This window comes from Piliocolobus tephrosceles, chromosome 2 (genome assembly GCF_002776525.5).
Source record: "Piliocolobus tephrosceles isolate RC106 chromosome 2, ASM277652v3, whole genome shotgun sequence".
Taxonomy (NCBI): Eukaryota; Metazoa; Chordata; class Mammalia; order Primates; family Cercopithecidae; genus Piliocolobus; species Piliocolobus tephrosceles.
Window position 1 is genome coordinate 42,457,687 of NC_045435.1, and position 15,246 is coordinate 42,472,932.

The following is a 15,246-nucleotide window of genomic DNA, read 5'->3' on the forward strand; positions in this document are numbered from 1 at the left end:
GCGTGGGCTCCCACCCACAGGGCTAGCTGGATGTGTGTGTCTTCCAAAGGCTGGACTTTACTCTCACCTCGCCCCCTCCACTCCCCAACACACACACACACACACACACACACACACACACACACACACGTCCCTGGCAAGTCCTCAGTGCTCACGTGGTGCCCAGAGAGTTGTGGGTGACACGTTGAGGCACAACAAGCTCCATTCCCCGGGAGTTGTAAGCTGAGACCCTCCCACTCTGTCCAGAGGTTAGAGCCACCTGCACGAGCTAGATTCAGGCAGGACCTGGAAACCCCAGAGAAAAGCAAGGCTACAGGGAAAGCAAGCCTTGGGTCGGGGAGAGAGGGACACTCTTAGGCCTCCTACTGAGGGCAGGGGTCCCAGAGAGCCATGGATAGGGCAACGCTCTACTAGGCTCCTTGGTTCATCTCGGATCAGCCCTTGGGCCCCTGGCATCTAAGGCAGCAAAAAGGCAAGGGGACACCGCCCGGGGTGGGGCACGCCACCGCGACAATACCTCTTGGCCTTGGGTGGATAATGGCACCCCTGGGCAAACGCTAGGGGCGGAGCCTAGGGGCGAGGGGCTTCCCCAATCAGTCTCCGCCCTCGCGCCCTGGACTTCGGCCCCATTCTATCGGGTGAGGGTGCGGACACGAAAAGAAGACCGGGCCTGCCGCCCCACCGTGTCCCATCTACTCAGTCCCCAGCGACTCGCAGGGGCTCGTGGGGCTGCCGTCCAGGCGCCGTGCTCCCCTGCCCTGCGCGGCGCCGCGCGTCTTGGTAGGCGCTGCGCTGCCGGGGCCGGGTCCTGGGCCAGGGCACCTCCGCCCCCAGCCGGACCCAGCGGACTGTCCTCCGCCGCGCGCCCGGCACAGCATGGGGAGGCGCTGCTGGCGGCAGCGCGTGCTGGCTGCCGCCTGTCTAGGCGCCGCGCTCCTGCTCCTGTGCGCCGCGCCCCGTACCCTGCGCCCGGGTGAGTGCTCGCCGGCCCAGCCGCGCACCTGCAAGCAAACGCTTCCTACCGCGGCCTGACCTCTCGACAGCGGCAGGGACACCTGCCGTCTCCTTCCTGGCTGGGGCTAGGAGTGGCGGGCAGGCTCTTGCTCCTCCTCCGGAGTTATCTCCTCACTCCCAGAGCAGTGACTATCTGGGTCCCATAGCCGGTGCCCGGAGACCGGGGTCAGTTGTGGGGGGTAGAGGGCATTTGACCAATCCAGGAAGGCCGTCTCCCTTACCTTCGCCCCCTTCCCCTGGGCACCCGTGAGCCCCGGGACGTGAGCGCTGCTCGGCCCATGCGCATAGGAGGGGAAGCTTGGGCCACTCGGTCGGGTCCCTCGGTTGTCCTACTGTGCAGTGGGTGCCACTCCCTGCTCCACCCTGAAATCCACACCGGGTAGGGCTTGGGACTCCTGTGCAGTCACCTCGTGGTCTGGCTGGGGAAACTGAGGCAACTAGTCATGACTCCACAGAGCTGAGTGCTCTGGGCTCCACCGGTGCTGAGTCTTTGCTCTGAGTCTCTCCTCAGCTCATGTGAAGGCTCCCATCAACCCATTTCACACAAACTGAAGCAGGCCAGAGAGGTGGGGAGACGGGTGTGGTGGCAACGTGCTGGCTACACAATCTACTTGGGGCTGGAGGGGCCCAGCCAGCACCCCGGCCTCCTGACCTCAGGGCTGTTTGCCTTTCCTTGTATGTGGTATGTGTGCCAGGTGGGACGTCTCGGTCTGCCTCCCCACCCCCAGTGTGGGCTCTGAGAATCCTGGGCCCCACCCTTGGAACCTGGCAGACACAGTCCCAGGGAGTAAGTAACTAGGTCCAGGCTGGGCTGGGATGTTGGGCAGTGGGGGGTGGGAGTGGCCCAAGACTTGAGGATATCAGGACTTGGGGAGGCCTCTGCCCACTCCCCCTGCCCCTCACACTGCCCCCTACCCCTTGTGTGCCCAGAACACAGCAGGTCAAACCTGGATGCCTCCCCAAGCCCATGGGATAGGGCTGGGGTCTCTCCTTCCAGCACCCCACCACCCCTTCTGTGAGCTGGCTACTGGTATAGAGCAGACAGTCTCCTGGCAGTCTGGGGTGTGGACTCAGTGTCTGTGACAGCCGCAGCCTCTGTCCACCCAGTCATTCAGTAGACAGATGTTTACCCAGTACTAAGACGGGGCAGGGCTTGGTGGCTACTGGCCCCAAGGGCTCAGCGTGGGATGTTAGAGGACACCTGAGCGCCTGGGTCCTGGGGAGTGTCTGCAAAGGAGCATACATCTTTGAGTGACTGCATGGAGTGTCTGTGTCCCCATGTCTCTGTGAGACACCTCTCTCCTGTCACCTACTCTACCCAGCTTTGAGGGATGAGAAACAAACCAAAGTACTAGTCTCCTTCTGGGCTGTGTTCCTTCTGACCTCCCTCCCTCTCCTGCAGAGCCTGGGAAGAGACAGCAGGTGTTAGGAGGGTGGCTCCAAACCTCCCTTCCCAGCCTCTGTGCAGCCTGGGCTCTGCACCTGGCCTGCCCTACCCTTGGCCATGACCTCTCACCCAGCATCTCAGAATCTCTCTCTGTTTCTGTCAGGCTCTCTTGTACCTCTCCCATGGCCTGTTTCCAGCCATCATGCTTTGTGAGTGACCCTGGGCGAGCAAGAGTTAATCAGACCAACCTATCCAGCCTCTCCCACTGGCTTTTCTCCCTCCCAAGCCCTGAGCTGAAGTTTTGGCTGAGACCATGCTTGTGGGCCTGCAGGTGGCATGCAGGGAGGGCACTCAGCTGGGAAAGGTCTTTTTCTGCCGGGCTAGTCCTGCTGGAGGGGCATCTCCTGCCCTTGGCCTCTGGAAATGGCCTCACAAGGGCCTGCAGTGTCTCTGCAGCCATGCTTGAGTTGGAAGGGATGTGGTCTGTGCCCTGTGAGGGCTTCTGACCTGGGCATGAGGGCTCCAGAACCCAGGAGGAATTTCAGCCCCTTCTCCCTGAAGGGCAGGCCCAGCACTGTCCCCTCCTTCTCCAGAGCAAGAGGTGCTGTCATAAGTTGGGCAAGGGGCCACTGAAGGGCTACTGGCTCAGGCCTGGGGCTCTTGCTGCCCCAGGGAGCTCAGAGACATTCTAGTAGGGGGAGGTGTGCGGCAGCCCCTCCACACCCACAGCCTCAGCCCCAGGGCTCCACCACCAGCACTGGCCTAATGCCTAGGATCCCAGGGAGGAGATTCCAGAAAGGTGGGGCAGCTGCCCAGAGCACCGCTGCCCTCATCACCCCACCCTCACCCCCAGTGCCCAGCGGCAGCACCCAACGGCAGACCCCTGGGTCTCCTGCGGCCCCTTGGCTCCCTCTGTGTTCTTGCCTGGGCATGGTGGCCATGTTCCCCTTGGCTGGCACACCACGGACCACAGACCTGTTGGTTGCCTGCTCACGCCAAGCATACTTCTAGGTGCTGAGAGACAGTGGGGAACAAAACTTAGAAATACCCTTGCCTCGAGGAGCTTACATTTTTAATATGAAAATCCAAGATCTCAGCTCTATGTCTTCTGCCTCTGAGACACTGGCAAGAGCAGTGTTGGCACCAGCCCCCTTCCTCCATTCCACTCCCACGGCCGCAGGGCTGAGTATCTGTCCTAGTGTTTGGAGTCACAGGTGTTCCTCTTGGAGCCAGGTGGTCCCCTGCATCCCGTCCCAGCCCCTGCTCACCCCTAGGCAGGCAAGGAAGCTAAGACCGTGGGCCACCCGATGGCACACAGTGGTAGCCTCGGTGAGGACAAACCCAACCCAGTTCAGACTCCCTTCAGCTGGGAGGGAGTGGGTCTGTGCCTGTGACTGAAAAGGCCAGGTGCCTCTGCCTCAGACAGGCGTAGATCTTGGGGTTCAGATCACACCTCCAGCTGTAGTTCAGCTTTTCTCTGCCATAGCCTCACTCTCAGCTGCACAGTTCAGCAACTCCAACCCAAAGCTACAGAGGGCTCCTTTGCCACTGATTCCAGCCAAAGTCCCAAGGAGGCGTCCATTGGCCCGGTCTGGGTCTCAAGTGCCCATCTCAGAGCCAGTCAGGTGGCAGGAAGGGCTGGGAGGCTGTGACTGGACAGGCCTAGGCCACATGCCTATCCTAGCAGGTGGCGGAGGCGGGGCGGAGCCATCGGAATCACGTGGGCTGAAGGCCTGGCAGGCTTCCTCCTCTGGTGGGTGGGCAGAAGGAGTGGGAGTGGCTGCTAGGGCCAAATTGGTAGATGCTCCCCGTGCTGCTGTCCATCTTCAGGTACTGCTGACGTGTCCCAAGTTCAGAGGACCTCCAGAGAGTACCGTGAGAAGAGGCAAGCTGGCAGGTGGGCAGCTCTGCAGAACAGGAATTGGCAATCCTGTTTTGCAGAGGAGAAAAGATCAAGAGAAAGGAAGTTGCTTGCTCAAGTCAGGAAGTATGGGGCCAGGATTTAAATCCCAGTTGAAACCCCAAATCCTTTTTCTTTCCATTCTACGGGGCAGGGGCACTTGTGTTGGGCTTTGAAAGCTGCATAGGAGTTTAACAGGTAGGAAAGTGAGGAGAGGAAACTGCAAGCAGAAGGAATGGCACAGAGAAAAGCATGGAGGAGTGAAATGGCCTGGGGTGTGAAGGGATGTGCTGTGGGTGGGGCTCTGGGTCCTCGAGAGAGAATGGTGGGATGGGAGGCAGGAAGATACTCTAAGTTGGGGCTCAGTCATGAACAGCCTTGAATGAGATGCTAGGGTCTGGGGTGTTCTTCCTATGGCTGTCAGAGGGCATCAGTCTTTAAATAAATAGTCACTGGCACTGGGCAAGGTACAGGGGTTACAGAAAAGCAAAACCTCTCCTTCCCTGTAGAACTGCCCTTCCAGAGGGGTCAACCTACACAGAAATCAAAATATTTCAGCAATAAAGACTGCTGTGGCTGGAGCTGAGTGGTGAACCGGGAAGAGTGGTGGTGTACTGGTGGGCCTGGGCGGGAACCAGGGTTTGCTGTAAGTAGTGGGAAGCCCCGTGGGTTTAGAGATCACCAAGGTGGGGCGAGGAGAAATAGGAGACAGGTGAGGAGTCTCTTTCCAGTCTTGGTAATTGTCCCAGGGAGAGCCCTGGGGCCTACCCAGGGCTGGCTGGGGGCAGGGAAGGTGGAAGTGGGGATCCGGAGGGTTCTGGAGGCATAGCCGATGGCACTGTGCCCACAGAGGATCTGGGCAGACTGGGGTTCCATTCCAGATGGTCTGTGGAGTTCAGCAAATGCAGTTTGAACTAAATACACGTGGAGAGATCTCTAGTTCTCTCCCCCTAAACAACAGAATTGCTTCTTATAATACGTGAAGGGCTTGTCCGTGTCCCTCCCTTGGGCCTGATCCCCAGAAGGAATGTCCCTAACTCTGAGACATGCAGGTCACCCCAGAAAGCCCCTGGGGGAAGGAATGGGGCAGGGCAGAGACCCTCGGAGGCCATGTGGGAGCCCATGCCTGCTGGCGGGAGATTGCTGGGGCCCGGCTGCCCTGCTTGTCTGCTCTTGCAACACTGTGACCTGCTGGAACTTATTAACCAGAAGCCGGGTGTCATCATCTCTGCTTGCTGGACTGGGAAGTCTCCAAACAGCATCCCCCTACATGATGGCTGTGCCCTCACCCTGCACAGGGCGTGAGCCCTGCTTTGGCTGAGGTGGGCGTGTGGAGGGTGGTGGGCATGCCGAGGATGATGGTCGTGCTTCTGCTGTAGGTTTCCAGTGTGGTGTTTCGCCCGGTATCTTGATTGGCAGAGGAGGCCGTGCAACATGATGTGTGCAGGTGTCCTGAGTGCAGCAATTGTGTGGCCTTGAGCAGCTCTCTCTGCTCTCCCTCCCTGGGCTGCTGTTTCCTCGTGGGTCAGTGAAGTGGGGTCCACTGGCCTATGGGTGCCGTGAGGGGGGACAGTTGTCAAGGTCAGGACGAGGGGGCACCCAGAGGCAGGACAGCATGGGTGTTAAGGGTACAGATGCTGGCACCGGTGGCCTGGGGTCAAATTCTATTTCTGGCACAGCAAGGAAGCTGTGAGGCCTCAGGCAAATTTCTTTGCCTCAGTTTCCCCCCATCAAGTGGGATAATGATGGTTTCTACATGACAGGGATAAGTATGTCAGTGTGCACTAAGCACCTGGCACTGTGCTGGGGTCTGCACCCCCCACCACCCTCTGTCTCCTTCTGTCTCTTCCTCCTCTTTCTCCCAGCCTCGGGCCCTGTCATCCAGCACCGTTTCCCGGTCTCTGTCACTGTTTTTGGCACTCCTCCCGTCCCTCCTCCCCTCCCATCGTCCTCTCTCCCTTCTCTCCCCTGTCTCCCTAACCTCCTGCTGGCTTTGTTTCCTTTTTCTAAGCAGTCACCGTGTGGCTTTCCCTGTGCCGCTCTGGGATTGGCCCTCCTGGGCTACACTGCCTGGCTCTCCCTGTCCTGTCTGCTCCACTGTCCCCTTGGCAGGGGGTGGCAGGGAACCTGGGACCTAGGGCCCAGTGGAGGTGCTGGGGTACAGAGGACACAGGCAAGGGGGTTTGGGATGATGGGGGTGGAGGAGGTGGATGCCCCATTGTGGCCTTGTTTGGGGCCAGTCCCCAGCTGGCCAAGTCAGGGTTGGACCCAGGGATCCACAAGATACCCCCCTTCTGACCTCCTGTGCCCATCTGTCCCTCCATGGCAGCTTGCCTGTCTGCAGGGCCCGGGCTCCTCGGGGCAGGGTGGGGCTGGGTGGAGGTGGCCCAGCCCTGTAATCACTGGCCGCAGCTATTCTGGGCCTCTCTCTGGTGCCTGCTCCCTTTTCCTTTCTACCCACTGGCCCCTGGGGTCTGTTATGATACCCACTTTCCTGTAGGCTGTGGTTTGGCCAGGAAATGAGGCTGGCATTTCCGGAAGACTGGGAGCCTCTGAGTAGCAGGACCCTGGGGCGGAGACAGGCCTGGGTCTGCTTGTTGGTCACTGTGACTGCCCCTCCAGCCCCTGCCCAGAGAACACAGGCTGCTGAGCACCAGTTCTTCCTCAGTCCCCAGCCACAGTCCCCAGGAAAGGGACACGTCTCATCTGCAACATGGCGTGAAGGTCAGGCCTCCTCTCATGGGGTGCCTGGCCCTGTCCTGCCTGGTGTGGCACCAGCGGAGCTCCCCATGGCTGCTGCTAGACTCAGGCCAGACCCAGCCTGGGTCTCCCTGCACCTGCATGACCAGCCAGCATTGCTGCCCTCTCGTGTCAGCCTGTCAGCTCCTTTTCTAATGACGGTGTCGTTCCTGGGACATGTCCGGCAGTTTAGATCCCTGACTGTCTGGAGATGCAAGGTCAAATGCTGGGCTGGTCAGTGGCCTGGAGACACAGGCAGTCCTGAACCTCCGAGGGCCTCAGCCTCCTCTGCATGCCCTGGTCACTGGAATCTGGCCCTTGTTCCTGGGCCTTACAGGATATGGCCTGGGGCGCAGAGGGGGCCTGAGGCAGGCAGGGGGCGGCAGGACCCTGGACAGTGGGCTTCAGGCACACGCAGCAGGGTTCTGGACGATGGGCTTTAGGTACATGCAGCAGGGTTCTGGAGGCTAGCGCAAGGCCCGTCTAGCTGCCATCTGTTCCTTCCATGAATCTCTGTTTATTCAGCACAGACCATGTTCTGCCTGCTGGGCACTGCACCGGCACAGCCGGTTCAAAGCACACTACCAGACCAGCAGCCACAGCCTCACCTGGAGCTTCTGGAAATGCAGATTCTTGGGCCCCGCTCCACAACCTGCTGGACCAGAGACTCCAGAGGTGGGGCCAGGGACTCTTGAGTTTAATGGGCCTCACACAAGCTGAAGTTTGGGAACCACTGCTCTAGGTCAGTTTGCCAACAGACCAGTTCCTCAGATTTCCCAAGTTTACTGGTGTGCCAGAAGTTTGTCTCAAGTGAAGAGATTCTTCTTAGCGACATTTATAGACTCTTCATTTGGTTGAAGGCCAAGGATCACAGAAGCATTTATTCTTCTTTTCTCACATGTTCCTGAATTCTTGAACATATTCTTCTTATGAATATCCAATGTTCTTATGAACTCTTACGGACATATTAAGACAGCCATTTCATATAAATAGAATCGTGTCTTAGGTTGCCTTTTATATCTGGCTTCTTTCACTTAACATAACGTTTACAAGGTTCAGCCACACGGAAGCATGAGTCAGTCCTTCATTCCTTTTATGGCCAATTAATAGCCCATGTTAAAGATATACCGCATTTTTATTATCCATTCATCAGCTGATGGATTTGGGTTGTTTCCATTTTGGGGCTATCATGAATAATGCCAATGGGAACATTTGTGTACAAGTTTTTGTGTGAACAAGTTTTCAGTTCTAGGAACATACTTAGGAGAGGAATTGCTGGGTTGTATGGTAATTCTAAGCTTAGCTTTTTAAGAAACTGCCAAACTGTTTTCCCTCATGGATGCGCCACTTTACATCCCCACCAGCAATATATGAGGGCTCTAATTTCTCCACATCCTTGTTATTTACTGTCTTTTAAAATAACCATCCTCATGGTGTTGATTTCCATTTCACTAATGGCTAGTGATGTTGCGCACCTTTTCATGTGCTTATTGCCATATGTATATCTTTGGAGAAATGTCTGTTCAGATTATTTGCCCATTTAAAAAATTGGGCTCTTTTGTTGTTCCATTGTAAGAGTTCTCCATATGTTATGGGTACTAGTTCCTTATCAGAGAGATTATTTGCAAATATTTTCTTCCAACTGTGGATTGTCATTTCACCTTCTTGATCGTGTGCTTTGAAGCACAAATGTTTTTAATATTGATGTAGTCTACTTTATCTGTTTTTTAAAATTTGTTGCTTTGTGCTTTTGGCATCATATCTAATAAATCATCACCTAATTCAAGGTCATGGAGATTTATGTCAGTGTTTTCACTGAAGAGTTTCATAGTTTTAACTTCAGTGTTTAGCACTATGATCCATTTTGAGTTAGTTTTTCTTTGTGGTATGAAGAAGGGGTACAACTTCATTCTTTCGCATGCGAATATCCAGCTGTCTCAGCACCACTTCTTGTAGACTGTCCTTTCCCTACTGCATTGTCTTGGCACCCTCATCAAAAGTCAACTGACCATAAATGTAAGGGTTTGTTTCTGAACTTTCAATGCTATTTCATTCATCTGTATGACTCTCCTAGCCAGCACCACATAGTCTTGATTATTGTAGCCATATAGTAAAGTTGTGGTATCAGGAAATGTGAATCCTCTAACTTTGTTCTTTTTCAAGATTGTTTTGGATGTTCTGAATCCCTTCAATTTCCACACGAATTTAAAGATCAGCTGTCAGTTTTGGCAGAAAAAGGCAGCTGGGATTTTGACAGGAATTGCAAAGAATCTGTAGATGACTTTGGGGAGTATTGCCATCTTTACAACATTAAGTATTCCAATCCATGAACCTGAAATGTCTTTCCATTCATTTGGGTCTTTAATTTCTTTCAATGGTGTCTCATAGTTTTCAGTGTACAGGTCTTATACTTCCTTTGTTATCAACTTCTTCTTTATTATTTTATTATTTTTGATATTGTTTGATTATTCATTGCTAGTATATAGAAATATAATTGACTTTTGTATATTAATATTGTATCCTGCAACCTTGCTGAACCCATTTATTAGCTCTTATGGTTTGTGAATTCTTTAGGGTTTTCTATATATATAGGGTTATGTCATCTATGAATAGACATAGTTTTACTTCTTACTTTCCAATCTGAATGCCTTTTATTTATTTTCCCTGACCAATTACCCTGGATAAAACCTCCCGTACAATTAATAGAAGTGGCAAAAGCAGGCACTCTTTCCTTGCTCCTGATCTTAGGGAGAAAGCTGCCAGTCTTTCACTATTAAGTTATCTGAGGGTTTTTTGTTGATGCCCTTTACCAGTTTGGCAAAGTTTCCTTCTATTCTTAAGCTGTTCAATGTGTTTTGTCATGAAGAAGGGTATTGGATTTTGTCCAATGCTTTTTCTGCATTTCTTGATAAGCGCGTGGGCTTTTTTCTTGATTCTATTAATATAGTGTATTACATTGATTGATTTGTGTATATTTAGCCAATCTTGCATTCCTGGGATCCATTCTACTTGGTCATGGAAAATAAACTTTTTCATAGGATGTTATTTTTGGTTTGCCTGTATTTCTTGAGAACTTTGCACTTATATTCATAAAGGGCATGGCTCTGTAGTTCCCTTTTCTTGTGATGTCTTTGTGTGGTTTGGGCATCTAGATAATACTGGCCTCATGTAATGAGTTAGGAAGTGTTCTCTCCTCTTCTGTTTTTTGGAAGAGTTTATGAAAGATTGGTGTTAATTCTTCAAACATTTAGTAAAATTTACCAGTGAAACCCTCTGATCCTGGGCTTTTGTTTGTGGGATTTTTTTTTTTTTATTAGTAATTCAACATCTTGACTTGTGGGTCTGCTGAGATTTTATATTTCTTCTTGAGTCAATTTCAGGAATTTCTGTCTGTCTAGGAATTTGTCTATTTCTTACATGTTTTCTCATTTGTTAGGCTACATGTGTTCATAGTTCTCTTGTAATCCTTTCTTGTTTCTTTAGGGTCTGTAGTAATATCCCCTCTTTCTTTCCTGTTTTTAGTAATTTGAGTCTTTTCTATTTTCTCCTTGGTCAGTCTAGCAGAAGCCTCACTAGTTTTTGATATCTTTTCAAAGATCACCTTACACTTCTTAGTTTATTAATATGCATCATCATATTCATGAAAATGGGGCCCAGAAGCATATGATCATATATATTGGCTATATTACTGAGAACATATCAATGTTAATTGACTATGCTTAAAAAGATATTCCTTAAAAAGATTTTGAGTAACGGAATACACGTATAGGTAAACAGATTTTTACTTATAATAGTTCTAGGAAAACTGAGGATTGCAGCAAGGAGACAGATAGACAGAAAGCATCCCTGTCCCCAGCCAGGAGACAGACACACAGGCAGCATCGCTGTCCTCAGCTGGGAGACAGACAGACAGACAGACAGCACCCCTGTCCCCAGCCGGGAGACAGACACACAGGCAGCATCGCTGTCCCCAGCCAGGAGACACACAGACAGCACCCCTGTCCTCAGCTGGGAGACAAACAGACAGACAGACAGCATCCCTGTCCCCAGCCGGGAGAGAGACAGACAGACAGCATTGCTTTCCTCAGCCAGGAGACAGACAGACGTCATCCCTCTCCTCATCTGGGGATGATTGAACCTCCTCCCATGCGAAGCAGCATATTCCCTGATGGGGAAGCACTGCTGCCACAGGCATCCACAGTGGGTCACCCAGCCTAGCAAGGTGGCACTGAGAGGCTGCAGCCTACTGTGCCATCTGCACTGTTGCCCAAACCTTTCTGGCTGCCCATACACAGGATCTGGGGGTGCTGGGCAGCCAGCCAGCCTGGTGAGCCCCACAGGGGTGGGACATGAGGCCAGGGCAGATGGCAGTGGGTGCGGTTGGGTGATCTGGCCTTTCCTAGAGGGTTGGTGGGCTGGGTATCACCTTCCCACTTGTCCCCTCTTGCTTGGTACCCTCCAACTTTGGAGAGTAGGACATGGGAGCAGGAATGACACAAGACACTACCCTGGTGTAATTCTGCCCCATTAGTACCCCCTGCCATCCACCATTCCACCATGCCCCTAGCAGGTAGGCAAGACCCAGGAAGGAAATTGAGTGCCAGAGGTGGGTCAAATGTGTCTAGATGGGTTGGCCAACCCCCCAGTTCCACGCAAGTCCCTCTGATGTGGTGGCTACGCTTCTCTCCTTATGCCCACAGTATTTGGAAACAGAGTCCTGGGCTCCAGCTGGCTTGGTAGGGAGAGGAGAAGCCCCCTGCAGAAGCTCTATGACCTGGACCAGGTAGGTGGACAGACCCCCAACCCAGGCATGCCCCCCTCCATCCCAGCCAGGAGCCTGACAGCAACAGTGCAGACCTGCTGGCATGAGACTGGACCCCACACTGGGGCATGGAAGGGCGTCCTCCCCAAACCCAGGCTTTGTCAGAGAGCAGTGACAAGGGCAAATCTTGGGGGTAAGATGAGACACCTGGGGTCTCTACCTACCTATCTTCCCATCCATCAACAATTTGAGGCCAGGCACAGTTCTTTGTGTTACAGATAAAAAAGAGTCAAAACAGACCCTGTACCTGCCCTCAGGAAGTTCACAGTCTAGTGGGAGACCAAATCTCAGTGCATGCTGCAGTGGGGAGGTGTGCAGGGACCCCCAAACCCGGTGTGATTCTCAAGCAGACGGACCAGGCGGTTCGCTGGCCCACACACCCAACTTCAGCTGGGGGCATGCAGGGACCATGCACAACCCCAAACACACACATACAACTGTACCCCACCACCAAGAACCCCACACTCTGGTTGTCTCTCTCTCTCTCTCACACACACACACACAGAAGTACTTATTCAGACAGCATGTATTGAGCACCCACTCATGCAGACTGTGTTCAGGATGCTGAGATCCAGCAGCAAGCAGGTCAGCCAGGTCCCTCCCCTAGTAGAGCCACCAGTTCAGCAGGGGAAGATGTCATCCGATCACCACCCACACTAATACTTAACTAATTCTGCTCTAAAGGGGAGTACGAGGTGCAACAAGAGCTCTCCTGAGAGGGTCCTAGTTTAGAAGGGGGGAGAGGAACTCCTCTCCAAGGAAGGGACATTGGAGCTGAGACTGAAGAGCAAGAGTCAACAGGCAGACAGGAGGGGCCAAGCACCACAGGCAGGGGGAATAGCTGTGCCAAAGGCCTGGCGGGGAGTGGAGGACAGGAGAAGGAGCACTAGGGGAGCCTGGAGAAGTGGGGGCAGCACGCAGGCCCTGCACGTGTGCAAGGGTAGCAGGGAGTCATGGAAGGTGTTTTTTTTGTTCCCCCCCCCCCAGAGACGGAGTCTTGCTCTGTCTCCCAGGCTGGAGTGCAGTGGCGCAATCTGCAAACTCACTGCAAGCTCCGCCTCCCGGGTGTGCGCCGTTCTCCTGCCTCAGCCTCCCGAGTAGCTGGGACTACAGGCGCCCGCCACCACACCAGGCTAATTTTTTGTATTTTTGGTAGAGACGGGGTTTCACCGTGTTAGCCAGGATGGTCTCGATTTCCTGACCTCGTGATCCGCCCGCCTTGGCCTCCCAAAGTGCTGGGATTACAGGCGTGAGCCACTGTGCCCGGCTGAGCCATGAAAGGTTTTAAGCCAGGAAGGACAGCATCAGATTTCCACTTTTGGGGTATCCCTTGGACCGCTGTGTAGAGAAAGATCAGGGTGGTGTTGGGTAGGTGGCTGCTCACCAAATCCTGAGGGCTGAGCCGAAGGGGCTTGTGGAGCTCATCTGGCCCAAGCCTACGAGCCGGTAGGGAGGCCTTCCTTCACAGAGAGAGTGACTGACTGGCCCTGGGCCACACAGCAGGCTGACGGTAGGACAGCACTCAGTAGGGCGCTGGGTTCCACTAGCTCTGGCAGCTTCTGAGGGGCAGATGGCCCTTCACGGCCTGAGGACCCTGTGACCACTGGGTGTCAAGTCCCTGGAGGCTTAGCACCTTGCGGCTGGAGAAAGAAAGTAATAAAAACCATCTAGCCAACAAGTGCTGATCTCGTGCCAGGCCCTTTAGTTCTGTGGACTCATTACGGCAACCCATAAGGTGGGGCTGTTATTGCCCCTGTTTACAGACAAGGAAACAGGCACGGGGAGGCAAGTGCCCTGCAAAGATCACAGAGCTTCTATGGACTAGAGCCAGTGAGGAATCCAGGCAGCCATACCAGCGGGGGAGGGGGGGGGGGGGGCGGAGAGCGGGATGGGGAGTGAGGACAGGAGCTGTAGGTGCAGCCCTGGACAGTGGACATAGGTCTAGCTTTAGAGTCCCAAGGGGCCTGAGTTGGAGCCGCGGCTTCCCCACTGAGCGCTGTGTGACCTCAGGCAACTCAGTTCCCCTGAGCCTCAGTTTTCTCTTCTGTAAAATGGGTATTCATGGACCTATGAGCAACAGCAGTGGCAGCCCAAGCTGCTTCCAGCCATGAGGACTGTTAGTGCTCACTCTTGAGCTGCTCGGAGACCAGCAGCCCACGGTTCAGCAGCAGCCAGTGCCCACCATTGTCCTCTGGATGTTGACTTCTGTTATAGAGTTGGCCTCCTGGCTGTAAGAGACTGCCAGGGCTGCAGACACCGCACAGGAGGGCATCCCAGGCAGAAAGTGAGTGGTGGGGTAAGGGCTTCCCCTGACTTTTCACCCTAAGGGAGACTTTCTTGGGAGCCATCTGGCTAACCTCCCCTGATATCACCTCAGGCAGAGCCAAGCCACATCCCCTCCGAAACCCCCGACCCAGTGCTTCAGCAATGGCACACGAAGCTGAAGATCCGGCTTGCCGAGGCTGGGCTCCTGCCCTGACACAGCCGGGGTCTGCCGGCAAGGAAGGAGGAAGACTGACAGGTGGCCGGATGGCCAACATTCCCTGTCACAAGAAATGTGTTGGGTCATCTAAAAGCTGAAAGCAGACCTTGGCTGTGGGCCCCGGGAGGACAGCCTCTCCTGGCACCAGGTGGAGCTAGGCTTCTGAGGTCAGCCCTGACCGTGGAAACAGGGTCTCCCAGGTGTCCCCAGACCCCCACAGCATGGCTGGACCTGGCAGCCCTCCCATGGTGAGGGTGGCTAACTGATTGTCTTATTTCACTTAGCATGATGTCCTCAGGGTTCACCATTTCTCAAAATGGCGAGATTTTTTAAATGTAGGCACGTGACATGGCATTCGACACTACAGAAGGTTAGGTATAGTGAAGAGTAGGTCTCCTTGTCCAGCACCTGTCCTGTCAGAGGCCACCAGGTTCCTGGGTGTCCTTCCAGACATGCTCTAGGTGTGTAAGTGTAAGTGGTGTACACTGGCTTGCCGTGTGCTTATGGTAACTTCTTCAGAATCTCACCTACAGGCATGTCTGTCCTATGTCTGTCTGCCTCTTTTCATTTTGAAAAATTCAAATATATGCAAGACGTAGGGTTCAAGGAAGCATCGCCTTCCCACCAGCTACTCCCACCTGGGATGATTGTGAAGCCAGTCCCAGGCTTGTGGATTCTGTGACTAAGTCTGAACGTATCTCTCAAAGAATAAGTCTCCCTCCACCCACCCTGTGTGAAACGGTTTTTATTTCTTTCCCTTTTTCAACATCAGTGTGAAGCCCTGTTCTGCCCTTTGGTTTTCTCACTTAGTGTATCTTAGACGTCTGTGGGATAGTTTTAAAGGCATCAGGAGCACAGTGTGCCCATGTGCAGGAGCGTACATGGACACACACACCACACAC

The 15,246-nt window shown here is 53.8% G+C and overlaps 1 protein-coding gene across 1 annotated transcript in view; it reads left to right on the top strand.

Moving 5' to 3' along the window:
- The first annotated feature begins 351 nt into the window (after positions 1-351).
- CHST13 (carbohydrate sulfotransferase 13) overlaps positions 352-15,246 on the top strand; it is an 18,611-nt gene continuing 3,716 nt past the window's right edge. Inside the window, exons 1-2 of the mRNA XM_023211177.2 lie at positions 352-973; positions 11,741-11,823. Of these exons, the coding sequence (XP_023066945.2) occupies positions 877-973; positions 11,741-11,823 (180 nt within the window). The 5' untranslated portion in view covers positions 352-876. The remainder of the gene's footprint in view (positions 974-11,740; positions 11,824-15,246) is intronic.